General features: G+C 40.9%; 1 protein-coding gene across 1 annotated transcript in view; it reads right to left on the bottom strand.

Annotated features, from left to right (window-relative positions):
* Positions 1 to 14501, bottom strand: part of STK32A (serine/threonine kinase 32A) — a 95848-nt gene extending 81347 nt beyond the window's left edge. The window contains exons 1-2 of the mRNA XM_047864374.1: positions 14451 to 14501; positions 13042 to 13193 (exon numbers count right to left, since the gene is read on the bottom strand). Coding sequence (XP_047720330.1) covers positions 13042 to 13160 — 119 coding nt within the window. The 5' untranslated portion in view covers positions 13161 to 13193; positions 14451 to 14501. The remainder of the gene's footprint in view (positions 1 to 13041; positions 13194 to 14450) is intronic.
* Positions 14502 to 20629: the final 6128 nt, after the last annotated feature.

The following is a 20629-nucleotide window of genomic DNA, read 5'->3' as shown; positions in this document are numbered from 1 at the left end:
TGCTAATATCATCCTCAGTGGGGAAAAACTGAGAGCTTTCCCCCTAAGGTCAGGAACAAGACAGGGATGTCCACTCTCACCACTGTTAATCAACATAGTATTGGAAGTCTTAGCCTCTGCAATCAGACAACACAAAGAAATAAAAGGCATCCAAATCAGCCAGAAGGAGGTCAAACTTTCACTCGTCACAGATGACATGATACTCTACATGGAAAACCCTAAAGATTCCACCAAAAAACTGCTAGAACTGATTCATGAATTCAGCAAAGTTGCAGGATATAAAATCAATGCACAGAAATCGGTTGCATTCCTATACACCAACAATGAAGCAACAGAAAGAGAAGTCAAGGAATCGATCCCATTTATAGTTTCACAAAAAAACATAAAATACCTAGGAATAAATCTAACCAAAGAGGTGAAAAATCTATACACTCAAAACTGTAGAAAGCTTATGAAAGAAATTGAAGAAGACACAAAGAAATGGAAAAAGATTCCATGCTCCTGGATAGGAAGAACAAATATTGTTAAAATGTCGATAATACCCAAAGCAATCTACATATTCAATGCAGTCCCTATAACACCAGCATTCTTCACAGAGCTAGAACAAATAATCCTAAAATTTGTATGGAACCAGGAAAGACCCCGAATAGCCAAAGCAATCTTGAAAAAGAAAACCAAAGCAGGAGGCATCACAACCCCAGACTTCAAGCTATACTACAAAGCTGTAATCATCAGGACAGTATGGTAGTGGCACAAGAACAGACACTCAGATCAATGGAATAGAATAGAGATCCCAGAAATGGACCCACAATCGTATGGCCAACTAATCTTTGACAAAGCAGGAAAGAATATCCAGTGGAATAAAGACAGTCTCTTCAGCAAGTGGTGCTGGGAAAACTGGACAGCGACATGCAGAAAAATGAAACTGGACCACTTTCTTATACCATACACAAAAAGAAACGCAACATGAATGAAAGACCTCAATGTAAGACAGGAAGCCATCAAAAAACTCGAGGAGAAAGCAGGCAAAAACCTCTTTGATCTTGGCTGCAGCAACTTCTTACTCAACACGTCTCTGGAGGCAAGGGAAACAAAAGCAAAAAGGAACTACTGGGACCTCATCAAAATAAAAAGCTTCTGCACAGTGAAGGAAACAATCAGCAAAACTAAAAGGCAACTGACAGAATGGGAGAAGATATTTGCAAATGACATATCAGATAAAGGGTTAGTATCCAAAATCTATAAAGAATTTATCAAACTCAACACCCAAAAAACAAATAATCCAATGAAGAAATGGGCAGAAGACATGAATAGATACTTCTCTAAAGAAGACATCCAGGGGCGCCTGGGTGGCGCAGTCGGTTAAGCGTCCGACTTCAGCCAGGTCACGATCTCGCGGTCCGTGAGTTCGAGCCCCGCGTCGGGCTCTGGGCTGATGGCTCAGAGCCTGGAGCCTGTTTCCGATTCTGTGTCTCCCTCTCTCTCTGCCCCTCCCCCGTTCATGCTCTGTCTCTCTCTGTCCCAAAAATAAATAAATGTTGAAAAAAAAAATTTAAAAAAAAAAAAAAAGAAGACATCCAGATGGCCAACCAACACATGAAAAAATGCTCAACATCATTCATCATCAGGGAAATACAAATCAAAACCACAATGAGATACCACCTTACACCTGTCAGAATGGCTAACATGAACAACTCAGGCAACAACAGATGTTGGCAAGGATGCGGAGTCTTTTGCATTGTTGGTGGGAATGCAAGCTGGTGCAGCCACTCTGGATAACAGTATGGAGGTTCCTCAAAAAGCTAATAATAGAACTACCCTATGACCCAGCCATTGCACTACTAGGCATTTATCCAAGGGATACAGGGGTGCTGTTTTGAAGGGACACATGCACCCCCATGTTTATAGCAGCACTATCAACAATAGCCAAAGTATGGAAAGAGCCCAAATGTCCATTGATGGATGAATGGATAAAGAAGATGTGGTACATATATATGATGGAGTATTACTCGGCAATCAAAAAGAAGGAAATCTTGCCATTTGCAACTATGTGGATGGAACTGGAGGGTATTATGCTAAGTGAAATTAGTCTGTCAGAGAAAGACAAAAAACATATGATTTCACTCATATGAGGACTTTAAGAGACAAAACAGATGAACATAAGGGAAGGGAAACAAAATTAATATAAAAACAGGGAGGGGGACAAAATAGAAGAGACTCATAAATATGGAGAACAAACTGAGGGTTGCTGGAGGGGTGGTGGGAGGGGGGGGATGGGCTAAGTGAGTAAGGGGCATTAAGGAATCTACTCCTGAAATCATTGCTTCACTATATGCCAATTTGGATGTAAATTTTAAAAAATAAAAAATAAAGTTAAAAGAAAAGAAAAATCAACTGTATATTGCTAAACAAGCAACAAATTACTAGAAAATAAAATTTTGATAAGTAATTACCATTTGTAATCATATCAGAAATATGCATAGGCATAAATCTAAAGACAGATACGTTAGCTCTCTACAATAAAAAGTGAAACCCAGGAGAGAAATCAAGGGATACCTAAATATACAGGAAGATACATAGATATATATAAAATTTATGAAGGAAGGTTTAATTTTTTTTAATTTTTTTTCAATGTTTATTTAGAGTACTCTAAATATTTTAATTTTAATTATTTGTGTATTTAGAGAGAAACAGAGAGTGAGTAGAGAAGGGGCAGAGAGAGAGGGAGACAAAGAATCCAAAGCAGGCTCTAGGCTCTGAGCTGTCAACACAGAGACTGACGCGGGGCTGGAACCCACGAACCGTGAGATTGTGACTGGAGCCGAAGTCAGTCGCTTAACCAACTGAGCCACCCAGGCGCGTTTAATATTTTAAAAAGAACTTAATTCTCTCTGAATTAGATTCAATGTAACCTGCTACAAATACCAGTACTTTTAAAATACAAGTTGACAGGGGCCCCTGGGTGGCTCAGTCGGTTGAGCATCTGACTTCGGCTCAGGTCATGATCTCACGGTCTGTGAGTTCGAGCCCTGTGTCGGGCTCTGTGCTGACAGCTCAGAGCTTGAAGCCTGCTTCGGATTCTGTGTCTCCCTCTCTCTCTGCCCCTCCCCCACTCATGCTCTCTCTCTCTCTTTTTGTCAAAAATAAATAAACATTAAAAAAATAAAATGCAAGTTCACAAGCTGATTATGAAATTTACATTGAATTACAAAGGGCCAACTCCAGTCAAGATAATCCAGAAGAATTATGTTACTGAATTCTGCTCCTCGGAGAAAGTTACAGTAATTAAGGTAGTGTGATAAATGTGTAAGTGTACACACTTAGTGTATTGATTAGTAGTAGTGTAGTGTATTGTAGTGATTAGTGTAGTGTATTGATTAGTAGATCAATAGAACAAAGTCTAGAAATCCATACATATTTGGTGGCTTGACTAGCAACAAATGTGTTACTGCAGTGCAATAAGAAAAGGAGAAACTTTTCAGTAAATGGTGTTGGGTTAATTAGATTTCCTTATGGGGAAAAAGTGAATCTTGACCCTCGATGACAGATCTACATGTAAACGTTAAAACAACCATGCTACTACGAAACAGGGTAGAATATTGTCACCTTGGTATAGGCAAAGATTTCCTAAACAGGACACAGAAGGCACAACTGATGAGGAAAAGATGGATAAACTGTCTACACCACATTTAAATCCAAGCTTTTTGACTGCTAAAAAAAATAATATCCTGGGGCGCCTGGGTGGCTCAGTTGGTTGAGCATCTGACTTCAGCTCAGGTCATGATCTCGTGGTCTGTGACTTAGAGTCCCGCGTCAGGCTCTGTGCTGACAGCTCAGAGCCTGGAGTCTGCTTTGGATTCTGTGTCTCCCGCTCTCTGCTCCTGCCCTGCTTGTGCTCTGTCTCTCTCTCTGTCTCAAAAATAAATAAACATTAAAATTAAAAAAATAATAATAATATCCTTACAGAGTTAAAGGTAAGGCATAGATTGGACAAAGAAATTATATTCAAAAATGGGCCACTGAGAAGAAAAGGCAACCAAGAGATGTACAAGACTTAAGCACTTTATAAAAGAGGCTTCCAAATGGCCAACACTCATATAAAAATGTGCCCAAAGTCCCAAGTCACCAGGGAAGTTCAAACTAAAACCACAACCAGATGACAGTACACATTTACTAGAACACTGTAGAGCAACTGACAATACCAAATATTGGTAGGGTTTTATAGCAACCTGAATTACCATATATGGCTGATGTGTGTATAAATTGGAACTTCTTTTGAAAACCATTTGCCAGCAGAACCCCTATGAATCCTAGGATCCAATGATTTAATTCTTAGGTTTACATCCCCAAATATATGTACTTTTGCTTACCAAAAAATACAAACAAGAATGTTAATAGCAGGACTATTTGTAAAAGTCTCAAACTGGAAACCACTCAAATATCCATCACTAGTGAGATGGATAAGTAAATTATGGGATATTCATACAATGGAGTATGATAGAGAAATCACAATACATTATTGCTACCCATGACGATGTGGATGAATCTCAAAACACAACACAACCACTTTGCATCCCACCCTCCCCAAATAACATCACTCACTTCCTGTGTTCTCACCAAACCACTCCCTCTGATCTTTTGTCCAATCATTTGGACTTGGCGGTTATCAAAGTCACAATATCTGTATCTTCCCAAGTTTGCAGTCTCCTTCCTTCCCAAGTTCTTTGTCTCCTTATTTCTGACCTCTCCACGGCACTTGAAATAGTGTGCACTCCTTCCTTTGTGAAACAGTCTCTAGATTCTAGGATGCTGCACTCGCCCTAGCTTCCAGGCTGTTCCTTCTCTGTCCGGTTGCCTGAGTCTTCTTTCTCCATCAGAACTATAAGGATGCTCTGGGTCTTTACTCCTTGGCCCTTTTCTTTTAGCTATTTAATTTCTCTCCACATATACTCCCTTCAAGTCTTGGCTTAACTAGCATCTATAAGCCGATTTTCCCCATATTTGTGTTTTGTTGGACTTTTCCTTGGACCCTGGATGTCTCTTCTGAGCTTTGGACTTGCTGCCTGTTCTGCAGCTCTACTTGGATGACTAAAAGGCAACTCAAAATTAACACAGCTAAAAGAGGTTTCTTGATTTTCACAATGAGTCTGATTCTCCTCAGATCTCCCCATCTTAGTGGATGACACAATCATTCATCCAGTGGCTCAGGCCAACAATGTAGGAGTCATTATTTATTTTACTCTTTCTTTTAGCCAAGGATCAGGCATGTTTTCTGAGCAGGGCCAGTTGGACTCTCTCCCAGGACTTTGAACCTTGAGTGGGGGACACAAGGTTAGAAAATTGGTTGGAGCTGATTCATCTCAGCTGAGACAGCCTTGAGAGCCTGTCTGTTGGTTACTGCTGCCTAGCTTCCCAGAACTGCCTTTGTCCCTCATTTTCTGGAGACCTCTGCTTCTTCAGCTTTATGTCTGAGGCTGTAGACTACTCCATGTCCTCCCTCAAGTAAAATTTCTTTTTACTTGAAATTTTCTAATAGCTTCTTGTGTTGTCTGCAATAAACGAATCCTCTGCAATATTGATGAGTAAATGAGTAAGTGAATGTCTGCATTATAAAGACTCAGTTTCCTGCCTTTTGGTCCACCACTCAGTCATTCAACGACCATGTCTGCAACCATTACTGTGTACAGGCCACACAATTAACACTGTTCTCTGCTAAGCTCCTCTTCAGGGACTGCTGTCCCTTGTTCTCCAATTAGCCACGCTTGTCCGGGCCATACCCAAGGACACCTTTGTCCTGTGACAGCACCGGATAATACAGGGTAACCTCTCCTTTCTCAAGATCCTTAATTTAATCACATCCCTTCCTAAGATAACAAAGCTGGACACTAAGGTAAGTAGAGTTGATTTTAGCCAATGATAGACTATTGCAATTGGAATCCAATAGTGTGGACTGAACTCAACTCTGATGTGCACAGAAGTGACTGTGTTTGGAAGGGAGGATGAGGGCATGGAGAAGGGGTAAGCCAGGACCTGGTAGTCAGTGGAGTAACAGTTACAAAGAGCCAGGAACAGGGTTGGTCCATGTGAAACCCATCTGGGTTTGTTAACCTGCACTTATCAAAGTTAGGCTCCTCCCCTCCCACGGAGGCTGGGAGACAGGGGAGCCATCTTCTGGTGCTGGATGGAGCAAACTAAATTCTTGTGTCAGCTTTGCATTTTCTCAGGCAGACACTTTAAGGGGAGCTAATGCCATCCTAGGGATACAGTCCTGAGCTGTTAGAAATGGTGTTAGTGTTTTGTTCACGTCTTTATAGACCAAGGTCGAGGCCTAGTCAAGAAGATGGTGCAGAAGAGCCTGGCTAGAATTTGGTCAAGAGGGAACTATTGTCACCAGGTAGACCCAATGTGATCAGAGGAGTCCTTTCAAGATGGACCTGACAGGCAGAGAGTTGCCATTAGAGTGCGGAAGATGTTACGTGGCTGGCTTTGAAGGTGGAGGAAGGCGCCTGGAACCAATGAATTCAGGCAGCCTCAAAAAGCAGGAAAAGGGAAGAAAACACTCTTTTCTAGACCTCCAGAAGGAATATAGCTCTGCAGACAGCTTCATGCTAGTCTAATGAGACTGATTTTGCATTTCTGACCTCCTCCCGAATTGTAAGATACTGAGTTTGTGGTTTTTAAGCTTTTTCATTTTCTTCTGAAATAGCTAAAATTCATTTACAGTGAAATGCACAGATATTAAGTATAGAATTTAATGAATATTTACAAATCTACACCCTGATCTAAGCAGCACCACAATAACAAGAACAGAATATTTTAACCACTCCCCAAGTTTCCCACATGTGACCTTCTTGTTAATCTCTGCAACCCATAGGTAATCATTGTTCTGATTAGTTTTGTTGTTTGTGAGCTTTCAGTGCAAGCAATGCAGGGCAAAAGAAAATAATGTCTTAATTATATTGTGAAAATAGCTTTAAGTCCATTTACTCCAATTCATGTTGTTTTAGTCACTAAGTTTATGGTAATTTGCTCCAGCAGCATTAGGAACCTAATACAGCAGTTATTTCTGCATAATGAAATATAGGTATTTATTATTTTATTTAGAATATCTGTGTTCCCATATTTTATATAAAATATGTATTGTATATATTTTTTACTTAAATTTTTAATGTTTATTCTTTAAAAAAATTTTTTTAACGTTTTTATTTATTTTTGAGACAGAGAGAGACACAGCATGAACGGGGGAGGGGCAGAGAGAGAGCAAGACACAGAATCGGAAGCAGGCTCCAGGCTCTGAGCCATCAGCCCAGAGCCCGACGTGGGGCTCGAACTCGCGTACTGCGAGATCGTGACCTGAGTTGAAGTTAGACGCTTAACCGACTGAGCCACCCAGGCGCCCCTATGTTTATTTATTCTTGAGAGAGAAACCATGTGAGCAGGGGAGGGGGCAGAGAGGGAGGCAGAATCCAAAGCAGGTTCCAGGTTGTGAGCTGTCAGTGCAGAGCCCAACATGGGGCTTGAATTCTCGAACCACAAGATAATGACCTGAGCCGAAGTCGACGCTCAAGCAACTGAGCCACCCAGGCACCCTGTATTTTATATTTTTTTAAATTACTTAAATTTTTAAAAGTTTAGAACAAATCCAAAGACTTTCTAATGCCTAGGCTAGCTCACACTCAGGTACACATGTCTACTTAAATATCTTCTCTGGGGCACCTGGGTGGCTCAGTCAGTTGAGGGTCTGTCTGATCTGACTGTTGATCTCAGTTCAGGTCATGATCTCACAGTTCGTGAGTTTGGGCCCCACATTGGGCCCCGTGCTGATAGTGTGGAGCCTGCTTGGGATTCTCTCTCTCTCTCTCTCTCTCTCTCTCTCTCTCTCTCTGTCTCTCTCTCTCTCTCTGCCCCTCCCAGCTTGCACTCTTTCTCAAAAACAAACAAACAAACAAACAAACAAACAAACAAACAAAAACAGAATCTTCTCTGGCTATAGGGCTTGAGGGAACATTGCATTTGGGGTGGGACCTCACAGAGTTTTTGTTTGAAGTCCTCATTGTTTTTAAGTTTGTTTATTTATTTTTGAGAGAGAGCATGCACACCAAAGTATGAGCAGGGGAGGGGCAGAGAGAGGAAGAGAGGGAGAGAGAGAATCCCAAGCAGGCTCTGCCCTGTCAGTGTAGAGCCAGACGTGGGGCTTAAACTGTGAGATCATGACATGAGCCCAAATCAAGTGTAGGACACTTAACCAAATGAGCCACTCAGGAGCCCCTGAGTCCACATTTATGAAGCACCCATTATGTGTGAAGTGCTTTATAGACATCTTCATAGCAGTACCTTCTGCCATGGCAATTGCTGTTGTTCCCAATTATGAGTGAGGAACTGAGCAAAATACATACTCTAAATGGGTCAGTTCACAGAGTTACCAAGTGGCAAAGTGAGGATTCAAACCCACGTCCCTCTGACTTTAGGACCTGTGCAGAACTTGAGATGGCCCTGATTACATATTTGTAAGTGTGCAGGAACTGGCAGTGGCATCACGGGATAGGAGCAAGAACGAGAAGCCTGGTTCCACCACTAAACTTCATTCATTCATTCATTCATTCACTCATTTATTCACTCCACAGATATTTGTGGAACACTTACTCTGTGTGAGGCATTATCATAGGGGATGGGGAATGAAGCAGTGAGCAAAATACACAAACCTACCTGCCTCATGGAGTTTGTATTCTTGTGGGATATGAAAGACACTCAACAAAATAAATTCCATTTCCTTCATATTTTGTAAGAGAGTCCTACAAGATGCCCACAGGGCATGGTATAGTGTAGCAGAAAGGGCTGGGTTTTCAAAGCCGAATTCCTGGGTTTGAGTCCTGGCTCTGCTAGTTTCTGGCTGTGTGACTCTGGGAAAATGACTCACCCTCTCTGAGCCTCAGTTTCTCTGGTGTAAGATGGGACTAATAATTGCTATGAGCCTAACCTGTTAGGATGAATAAATCAGACAATATAGGTAAAACTCTGAGTAGGAGAATGCCATTGACCTGGAAGCTCCTCTTGGTTCTGTGGCTCTGTAGGCTACCCTGAATTCTCCTAGTTTACGATTCTGTGAAGAAACACTGGTGCACAGTCATAAATAATGGAGGTTGGTTCCAGGGTGTCTGTTCATCTGGCTGTGTCCAGCTACTCACAGGACCCTTTTCACACTCCCGATACAGGTGGTCCTTTCTGCTCAAAACAGACTATCTTGTCTTCTAATTTCCTGAACCCACACGTGGGTCCCTTCTGTTCCCAAAGAACAAGAGACAAGGCTGAGGGGAGATTGGAGCCCCGAGGGACTGTGTGCAGCTGCAGGCTTAATCTCAATTAACAAAAGCCACCTGGGGGACAGGGCTCTGCCGGGCAGCACTGGGGCCCATTTGTTCGAAGGCTGTGGGTTGCCGGGGCTTTGTTAGCGGCCCTCAGGGAGGGACTCGCAGGAAGATTTTCTTTGCTTTTCCTGGATGCCAGCCCCTCCAGGCTGCCTTTTCCTTTATAACATGGCCTACATCTGATGATTGTGTTCCTGAGCAGGGTCAGGTCCGTGGGGCTGGGAAGGTTGAATTTTAGTTCAAAATGTGTTTTCACCCTTAACTCTGCTGCCCCAGCCCAAGACACACACACACACACACACACACACACACACACACACACACACACACCCCTCTTCTACTTAGTCCTTCATGCACTTCTCACATTGACATATTTATGTGCCATGTGATTAATATCAGCCTTTCACAGTTACTGGGAATGTGGGGTCGATCAGGGGCTCTGTCCACGAGTACTCACCACTGCACCCTCACACTATGGGTCTGTGTTACCATTAGGGTTGCCGAATTTGGTGAATAAAAATTCAAGATGCCCATTTAAAGTAGAAATTCAGAACATGAGTAATTTTCAGATAAAACAGGCACCATGCAATATTTGGGACATAGACTAAAGATGACTGGTTATTTATCTGAACTTCAAATCTAAGTGTGCATCCTGTATTTCATCTGGCAAACTCTAATTATAACTTGTTTGTGCTGCTTGATAAATACACCCATGAATGAGGGAATGAACGGGGCTAATGCAAGATCAAAAGCAAAAAAACAAATATAGACATTTTATTGGCAAGAACATGTTAGACGTGGTTGTTTCAAGGTGATAGCAATACTGGGGAATTTTCATTTTTCCACGTGATTTTGCTTTCTTCTAGTTGACTACAATGTGCAAAGTTTTCACCTATCACATATGTATGTATTTATACCTCTATATACACACACACAAACATACTCACGCACGCACACACACACATATAGCCAACTTCTTAACATTAGTGTAAAGCCTGCTTAAAAGAAACAGCTTGTATTTTTCCTCAGCCTGAAAACCAGAATTTTCTGAACACATCCCAGAGGTTACAGGCACTTTGAGTATCCACTAGCAGATTTCTGAAAGCAATATTGAGTGGCCTACATAGCATATCAGTAAGATCGAGTACACGAGGGGTACGTAGGAATGAAAAAGTATTGCTGTTACATTATTAATCATACTGTGCTTTAGCCAATTTGCTCCTGAAGCTTTGGGGATGTAAAGATAAGTCTAGTTAAACCTAGGACACAAACTCTTGATTAAATTGCACATAATGGGGAATCTTTGGATATTTTTTTCCCTTTGATTTGCAGCAGAAAGGTGGAAAACGAAACAAACATAAGCTCTTACAGAGAATGAGACTTGTCCCTCCCTGACCACACACAGCTTCCTGTGATGTTTTGAGGCTGGGCACCTTTGAAATTTGCATGTTGGATGACCACAGTGGCCTGGCAGTGGTGGGCATGTCGCGAGTACTACACCTTAAGGGAGCAAGGATGGGGTGGGGGGACTCCCATTTGTGATGGGTCTACTCTTGTGCTGTGAATAGCCCTTTGTCTCCTTTTGTCCATAAAAACAACCCTAGTTACACACATTAACCCTGTCTCATAATTGACTTAAAAATGATAAAGATTACTCCCAGGTCACACCTCCAGAAGCACTGCAAAGTGTTTAATAGTTGGAGAAAGAGTCACTTACGTTGGCTATGCTGTACTTACCAAGGCAGAAAGCCTTTATTAGAAGAAATAAATATTCTTTCTGAATATTTTCATCTTAGGATTTGAATGATTAAAACTTTTTCTTCCATATTTTAAGGAAGCCCCCTCTAGGTTTCCAGTTCTGAAAGTGGTGGAATTAAGGTGGGGAGGGATTTCTTCTCTCCCCTATCACTATTTTTTTAAGTTTATTTATTTATTTTGAGAGAGAGAGTGCGCATGCGTGTGAGCTGGGGAGGAGGCAGAGAGAGAGAGAGAGAATGAGAGAGAATCCCCAGCAGGCTCTGTGTTGTGAGCCCAGAGACCAATGTGAGGCTTGATCCCACGAACCATGAAATCATGACCTGAGCTGAAATCAAGAGTTGAACATTCAACCGACTGAGCCACCCAGGCATCCCTCTCCTCTATCACTATTAATGGTACCTGATGTTCTGCAGAGATTCAGTGTGGCAAAAAGGGAAGACAAGGCTATACCCCATGTTATCCCCAAGCCAGCATGTGTGGAGATCAGAGTGTCTCCTGGAATGACACCATGTTAGTAAACAGCAAAATCTGTAAACCTTTCCCAGCTTCAAGTCTCCTAACACCCCTTATAAAAAAATTGGGAATAAACTGAAATCCATTTTGCCTACTCAGTGAGGAGAGATGGGCCTGAAAGGGAGAAATGCTAAGTATGTCCTTCTGAAGAGTTCCTGGTCTTAAAAGGAGAAAGTTAGTTGGCTGGACTTTGGAAGAAGGAAAATGTGACTTTGAACAAAGCAAGGATGTGAATTGAGAGCACCTCATCATTCTCAGGGAAGAGAGAGGGGGAGAAACAGGCAATCTGCTAATTGCTAAGGGTGGGGACGAAAGAGCTGTGTCCATGTGCCTCTGCGTGGCAGCGTTGTGAATAGGCCACTCTAAGCTACTGATTAAATCCACTGAGCGTGGGTCAAAATTCGACTCCACCACATCTGAGTACTGCATGAACTCAAGGGACCTATTTCCAATTCACACAAAACCATCTTCTTTGCAACTATGGTGTAGAGTCTTTGAGCAAATTGTATATCAAGTGAACTGTATCAATTAAAGATGGAGGGAGACAGGTTTTATTCCTCCAGAGAAATGTCCTTAAACACACAGTGACATTTCAATTATTCTCCCATTAGTATTCTCTGAATAAAGACTTTTTTTTTTTTGCTTTTGCTAGTAGAAACTGCTCGGTATGCATATTTAAATAACTGCCACACTGAATTAGCTTTAAGAACAGTTTCTTAACATAATGGATGCATTAAAATGTAGAGAAAAGTAAGAGAGCCACATACAGACCTCCACGCATAAGAAAAGAGCAGGGAGTAAGAGACACTGCCAGATTCTAGCCATTTTCTGAGCCTTGGATTAATGTCCTGGCTTTAGGATCACAGTCTAGCCACTGATCTAAGTTAGCTCTACCTCTGTTAAAAGCTATTTGGCAAGAATGGCAGTGCCTGTCCTGATTCTGCTCAGGAAGGATGCTCTAAGGAAACCATTTCTACTCCCAGTCATTGTAAAGAAAAAGTGGTTTTTGTCCAAGTTCTGAAGATCAACCTCACACCAGCCATTGATGACAGTTAGTAGCCACAGTCACTGCCCCACAATTAATGAAGGAAGAGTATCTACTGAATGACAAGACATCTGAACTCATTCTTTGTCCGCCTATTTAGCTACAGTGTTTTGAAAAGTATGCTATCCTCCAGGCCAAGGGGAACTGTGACAAATTAACCAAGCAGTATTTATTGGTGACAGTAAAACAACAATTTGTTTCATTATAGTGTCAAATAAGTCAAGGAGAACCAAAGCCCTCAAGGAAGAGCCTACCAAAGATTTTGCAAATGCACACCTAGAAATCAGGACGGGTTTCCAGAACAATGTTTGGGGTGAAGGTGGGAGTATCTCCATTGCAAGATCCCATACAAACACTTACCACAAATTAACCAGGAAAGGATGCTCCAGACCCTGCATGATCTGGAGCTCCTTGAAGACATTTCTCACTTCGTTGCGTTCCACACACTTTTGTTTGTTCATGTATTTCATTGCATACATCTTCTTGGTATCATTCTTCTGCACAATGCAGACCTAATGGTGCAAACCAGAGTGAGAAGGTGGTCAGGGCGTTGACAGATCATGGCTGCAAGAGACAGAACAAGACCTGTTGGGTGGCATGGCCTGGAGGCCTTATCACTTGCAAATACTCTGATGCTCAAGTTGCCACTGAGCTCTGATTTCGGAGTAAAAAAATTCATTTTCTTCCCCTATGCCAGGTCAATTCTTGAATCTCTGTTTTCTCAAAGGAGTCTGCCTGTTTTTGGCTCTTGGGGTTTTGTTTAGACAGGATTTTGGAGAAAACGGCCGCTTCTTTGCCAGGAATCTGCCAACAGCAAATGACATCCGCACTCTGCTTTGAGTGACTGTAATGGGCATGGCTAAACTACCAAGCTGAACAATACTGTGTGAAGAATTTCTCTTTAACCATACTTGATATAACCTAAAAGGACTTAAAGCACTTGGAAAATAGGGAACACGATATCCATATTTTCAAAATTCTTTTAGAGGTTCTGTATGTCTGGTAAAGTGGAGAGCAGATGATTTTAAAATGCAAGCTCAATATTAATAAGAAATATTCTCGAAGTATGTCTCCACCAAGAAACTAATGATCAGGACTTGAATCTAGAACATTCTTGCAAAAATAATTAGCTTGGTGGGGCGCCTGGGTGGGTCACTGCAGCATCTGACTTCAGCTCAGGTCATGATCTCATGGCATGTGGGTTTGAGCCCCGTGTCGGGCTCTGTGCTGATGGACAGCTTAGAGCCTTGAGCCTGTTTCAGATTCTGTGTCTCCCTCTCTCTGGCCGTCCCCTGCTCACACCCTGTGTCTCTCTCAAAAAAAAAATTAAATATTAAAAAAATTTTTTTTAATTAGACTAGATCTATCTTTCATGGTCTAATTTTGAGAATAAAAACATTGGATACCTGAGGAAAAAACAGAAACGGGACAGCTTCTTTTCCACATAAGATTTAACTCTTACATTGAGAAGATAACTATTACTGAAGATACTGATACAGTTGGCCACTGAGTCCAAAAGTTTACTGTCCTCCTTATCGTGGAGACAAAGTCTTAAAATCTAGTGAGAGTCAATGGGCATGACGATGAAATAATTCTAAGAACAACTGGTGTTCATTATATCACACACCTCAAACTGTAGTGACAATTTTATAACAACCTCTCTGAATTATCGTTCCTCAGGGTCCCAGTCACTGGATAATCTGAATATTCTCAGACTCTGTTCACTGAGGCATATAACCCTGCCAGTGGTTAATCATTATGGTTCTCACCTTTCCAAAACTGCCTTTCCCAATGGCTCGCAAAATTTCAAAGTGGTCAAAGTTGACTGTAAAACAAAAAGAAGAACAATGTGAGGGATTATTAGTTGCTTTTTGATCACTAATAAATAATAAAGATTTGGCGAAACTGAAGTATCTTGTTTCAACCAGCATTCCACATGATCTTAAAATGCCCATTCATTCAATAAATATTTCTTAAACAAGTATTATTTATTAATCACAGTGCTCAGTACTGGGGGATATAGTAATGGCAAAGTAAAAATCGAATCTCTACCTTTATGGAGCCTGTAGTCTAGTAAGGACTCCGTAGAGAGAGAGATGCTCGCAGCCTAAATAGTCATAAATTAATGGACAATTAAAACTCCCCCTGAACGTTAAGGAGAGGTGTGGTGGAGCTCTAAGAGCATGTAACAGTGGATTTCACATAGGGGGTAAGGTCAGGAGGAACACCGCTGAACACTGACGATTACAGAGAGATCTGGTCCTTTATGAAGGTGGCTCTCCTCAGCATCCACATTGTAAAAATCTCTTTGCCTATTTTCTCATAACAATCACTCTGTTGTACCTAAATGATTTCTTTTTTGCCAAGAAGGATACTATTACGAGTTTATAGAATGAGCCGATTCCCAAGGCACAAATATCTTAACAGATTCCCAAGAATATGTGTGCAGGGTTTCACTGAATGGTGCTTTAAAGTTGCCATTTGAGCTTCTAGAAGTCAGAAGCAGATGTTTGTTTACATGTAGTGTGGTCTCTTGGTCAGTGCTCATGAAATTTTCAGTGATAAGAACAGCAAAGTACAGGTTCTCTCAGAAAAGTGACAACCTTTGGTTCCCTGACCTGTCGATCTTCAGGAAACGTTCCACTATGTTTCATGGTTTTTGAAATAAGGATTTAGAGGAGTAAAATTCCAAATGAGGGATTTTAAGAGTTTATTCAGAGAAGATTGCAAAACTCTAGAAGTTACCACTCTTCTCTTTAAAAAGACTATTTTGTCTGTTTTTCCAAGAATAATTACATTAGCTACCCCTGAAGGAAAAAAATATGGGTAAGGGGGAACTCTTAAGGTCTTACCAAGCTTTCTGAGGGTTGAAATGTTTGAATGTGACTTAATCATTTCTTCTCCTGAACTCCCAAATCACTTTATTTCTACTGCACAACCCATTCAATCATGTGAGGCAGCATGTATTACAAATAACCTTGAATTCAAACACAAAATAACAATGTCATTTGTAGGGAGGGACTGAACTCTATTTTCTCAGCTATTGAAATGAGACTGATCCTCTTAGACAAGAAAAACATACCTTCTACCCAGAAAGTGTTAATAAAGTTGTTTACTTAAAGCTAGTCAAGTGAATGGCTTAATTTCCAAAATTCCTGTAGTTTGAATTTCTTTCATCCACTAGATTATAAACTCTATGAGAGCAGAGATGGTAGGTCCTTTTGTCCATCCTGGTTTCCTAGCAACTCAGAAAATTTCTGGCTTGAGGTAGTTGGAAGCCAAACTCTTTGCACTTCCCACAAAGCCTCACAAGGTGATGTGCACACGGTTGGTTCTCAGCAAATAAATCCAACGAAGTTGTAAAGGCACACAAGAACCTCAAAACAAGTGCTTCTTGTAAATAGAAGCAGCATGAGCATGAGGGTCTTCCAAGGAAGTGGTTTTTAATGGGGTCAAGCCCCATTAATGAGTTATGAAATAAATTTAGTCGTAATGAGAAGCATCCAAAATTTAAACAAAGTAAAACAGGTTAGAAATGTCTCCAACGCAGCAAGAGTAGTGTTGCTTTAGGGGCACCTGGGTGGCTCAGCCGTTTAAGCATCCAGCTTTGGCTCAGGTCATGATCTCACAGTTCGTGAGTTCGAGCCCCACATCTTAATCCCCATCACCTTTTTCACCCATTCACAACCTCCCCTCTGGTAACCATGAGTTTGTTCTCTATAGTTAAGAGTCTGTTTCTTGGTTTGTTTCTCTCTCTTTTTTTTTTCCCCTCTGTTCATTTGTTTTGTTTCTTAAATTCCACATATGAGTGAAATCATATGGTATTTATCTTTTTCTGACTTATTTTACTTAGCATTATGCTCTCTAGCCCCATCCACATCGTTGCAAATGGCAAGATTTCAGTCCTTTTCATGGCTGAATAATATTTTAATACACACACACACACACACACACACACACACCACATCTTCTTTATCCATTCATCTATCAATGGGCACTTGAGTTGCTTCCATAATTTAGGGATTGGAAATAAAGCTGTAATAAACATAGGGGTGCATGTATCCCTTTGAATTAGTGTTTTCATATTCTTTCACCTCTTTGGTTAATTTTTTTCTTACTATTTTGTTACAATTGTAGTGGGATTGTTGTTTCTTTTTCATATCTCTTTCTGCTGCTTCATTATTAGTGTACAGAAATGCAATGGATTTCTGTACATTGATTTTTGCATCCTGCGATCTTACTGAATTCATTTATCATTTCCAGTAGATTTTTTGGTGGAACCTTTAGGGTTTTCTATATATAGATAACATCATGTCATCTGCAAATAGTCCAAGTTTTACTTCCTTATTTTGGATGCCTTTTATTTCTCATTCTTTTCTGATTGCTGTGGCTAGGACTTCCAGTTCTACGTTGAATAAAAGTGGTGAGGGTGGACATCTGTGTTTTGTTCCTGACCTTCGAGGATAAGCTCTCGGTTTTTCCCCATTGAGGATGATATTTGCTGTGGGTTTCTCATAGAAGGCCTTGATTATGTTCAGGTATGTTCCCTGTAAACCTAATTTGTTGAGCGTGTTTTCATGAATGGATGTTGTGCTTGGTCAAATGTTTTTTTCTGCATCTGTTGAAATGACCATATGGATTTTATTCTTTCTCTTACGGATGTGATATATCACATTGATTTGTGAATACTGAACCCCCTTCGTATCCAGGTACTAAATCCTACTTGATTGTGGTGAATGATTTTCTTAAAGACATCGTTGGATTTGGTTTGCTAATATTTTGTTGAACACACATTACATCGGTGTTCATCAGCAATACTGGCCTGTAGTTCTCTTTTTTTTGTTGTGTTTTTATCTGGCTTTGGAATCAGGGTAATGCTGGAACTCACTTACTGCCCCTTCTTGAATGTCCAGCAATAGGAGGGAAGCTGATTGAAAAGGCAGTGAGACCTCATAAATTCAGGCAAAATGAGAAAGAGATGAAGTCAAAATTATGGATTATTTTGTCAACAGAAACCCATTTGTATTACAGGCATATAGGATGTGCCACAGGGACTGGGTATCAAGTACCACATCCACTGTATGCTTAAACCTTTGATCACCGTGTATAGTATCAACCAGCAGATTATTTATGACCACAGGACAAAATAGGCCTACAGCCTCTTTGTATTGCCTACGAGCTAAGATTGGTTTTATATTTTTAAAGGATGATAAAAAAAAACAATAAAGAATATGCAACCACATAAAAATCTGTAACATTTACTAGATGGCCCTTTGCAGAAAAGTGTGCCAGCCCCTGAGAAGAAGAATATGGTCTCTGGAAACGGACTGCCTGCGTTCAAATCCTACCTCCTATGTTTCATAGTTGTATAATCTTGGCGGTTTACTTCTGTGTTCTGTTTCTTCATCTGTGAAATGGGTATGAAAATAATGTGCGTCTCATCGGGTTTAGAGGAAGATGAAATGAGTTCCCATACACAAAGTACTTAGACTATCAATTTGAATTAATCACTTTGACTAGTATTTCTACTACTACTTCTTAGGGGCGAGCATAATTCAGACTCCCAACCAACGCTACCTTACATTGCTGTCATAGCACATGGATATTATGAGTCAGCATGAAAAAACTGGCAACTGTCAGTGTCATTTCTACATATTTTGGGTTTTTGTAGTCAGTAGTGTGGTATTCCTGCAGTGTTTCCTCAGTTGCCACAGTTAACCTTTGCTGTCACGTTGTTGTGTGTTGTCCTTGTATCACGTTTTACAACTTTGTTCCTGATTCAGAAGGAGATCTCGTGCCAAGAAGACAGAGAGGTGCTCTAGGGGTACTGTTAGACCCTGGGTCTCTGTGGGGCCTTGAAGGCAGCCGTTGGGTGTGGAGAGAGGCAGAGCCTGGTTCTCACTTCACTCACAGACCTGGCCTATGGGATGTGGCCTGTGGAAGAACAGACAGGCAGAAGAGCTGGAACCTTCAATACCTTTCTTATCTGCTTCCAAGTTGTGTGTTCACACATGAATGCTCACCCTGGTCTTAGCAAACATCTTGACAGTGCAGTGTCCTTGATGTTGTCTGGAGGGGTGTCACATTAACCGATAGAGTTGAATGGGCCCTCATGTTATGATATCACTTCAAATAGTTTTAAAAATACCAAGTATCGTAAAAAGGCTCATTCTCGAGTTTTTCTCTGGGGTAGGTGCACATACTCCACAAATCAACCAGATACAGAAATTCTCTATGCATGAGGGATCTGTTTATGTATGGCTTGGTATGCATGTCATTTTTATGTCTCATTTTAGCCTCATAGCGACTTTTCAACCTACAGAGCTAGAGATGCTTCGGCTCAGAGAGATGAAATACCTTGCAACTGTAACTAGTGTAGTGACTAATGATCCTGGGATTAGGTTCTCAAGACAGAAAGTAGGATGGAACCTTGTTTAGCCAAAACTACACACAGAGCACCTGTGTGGCTCAGTTGGTTAAGTGTCAGACTCTTCATTTCAGCTTGGGTCATTATCTCATGAGTTTGTGAGTTTGAGATCCACATTGGGCTCTGTGCTGACAGTGTGGAGCCTGCTTGGGATTCTCTCTCTCCCTCTTTCTCTGCCCCTCCCCTGCTCCCACTCTTTCTCTTTCTCAAAATATAAATAAACTTAAAAAAAAAACTACACATGAAAATCCTCTAGAAAGGTATCACTTTAAAAACCAAGGGAGTCTTTCAAAAAGTCCAACACAGTTTTGTTTCTCTTGTGTGAGCACTGAATGAAGTTGATGAATTGCCTTCAGGGGCTCTTGTATGGAAAACATTTAAACACTAAAATCACATTCCGTTCATTGGCAGACTCACACTTACTAAAGTCATGTAGAAAGTAAGACCAGTTGAGGGGACAGCTGGTTGACTGTTGTCACAAAGCCACACCCGATGGTTGAGTGCAGGAATGGGCAGAATCGACCACCTGAGTCTGCCCAGTGGCTGTCACATACACTACATAGATGCCTTTCTGATCCTGGACCTGGGCTCTCGGCTACTATTTCTATAGTTATCTTGTGTTGTTGCTGTTACTGTGGCTCGACCCATCCAGAGGCAGAGTCGGGGGAGCAAGGTGAGATTTCTTTGTCTCTGCTTTTAGAATCACGTAGGTCAAGTCAGCTTGCCCCAAATCTTCCCCTAAACATAAGGGGAAACTCTGCTCACTGCAGAGTCCAGTGCCTGACGCTTTTTCTTTTCTTTGTTCTACTTCTCTTACCATTCCCCAGCCTCAACATTCTGTGCGGTAAACAGTGTTGAAGCAAAGCAAAGGGGAAGCTCTTTTTGGAGTTTGTTATACAGGCCTGACACTGGGAATTTGGGAGAATAGAAGGTAAAGCAGAAACCCCTCCTTTTTTTTTTTTTTTTAATTTAGGTAAAACTATTTGGAAACTTTTTTACTTTTGCCATTAAAAAAGTGTTTACAGCCTAAGTAAACACCAAATCATGAACATATGTACAACTATTGAGAACTGCACTTGTTGGTGTTTATGTAGATCTTTCTATTGATGAGGGAACAAGGACACCAGCTATGGGTTCCCATCTGTAAAATGGTCCTAATTACACTTGACTCACAGGTGGTTTTGGAGATGAGCTGCTATAAACCAGAAATTTAATGTCCAGCTCCCTGAAAACTAAAAATTACAAATGATAAAGTACAATTTTTCAAAGAAAATTGAGACTTCTTCCTATTCTGAATTTTTAGTTGCATTCCCAGAAGGCAGCCTCTTTTAACGAATTCAATGTATCCTTTAAGAGAGTTTTTCTTCATATATGTGTTCCCTTTTGACAGCTATAGCAACATACTATCATTCCTATAGGAGCATAGATTATAAACTCTTTCTGTATAATTATATTCTTTCTGTTCATTCATCCATCACACAGAGATCTATATCTAATTATTTTAAACAGCTCTTTTGTATG

This window comes from Prionailurus viverrinus, chromosome A1, assembly GCF_022837055.1.
Source record: "Prionailurus viverrinus isolate Anna chromosome A1, UM_Priviv_1.0, whole genome shotgun sequence".
Taxonomy (NCBI): domain Eukaryota; kingdom Metazoa; phylum Chordata; class Mammalia; order Carnivora; family Felidae; genus Prionailurus; species Prionailurus viverrinus.
Note: the sequence above shows the minus strand (reverse complement) of the source record. Positions and strands in the feature narration are given on the sequence as shown.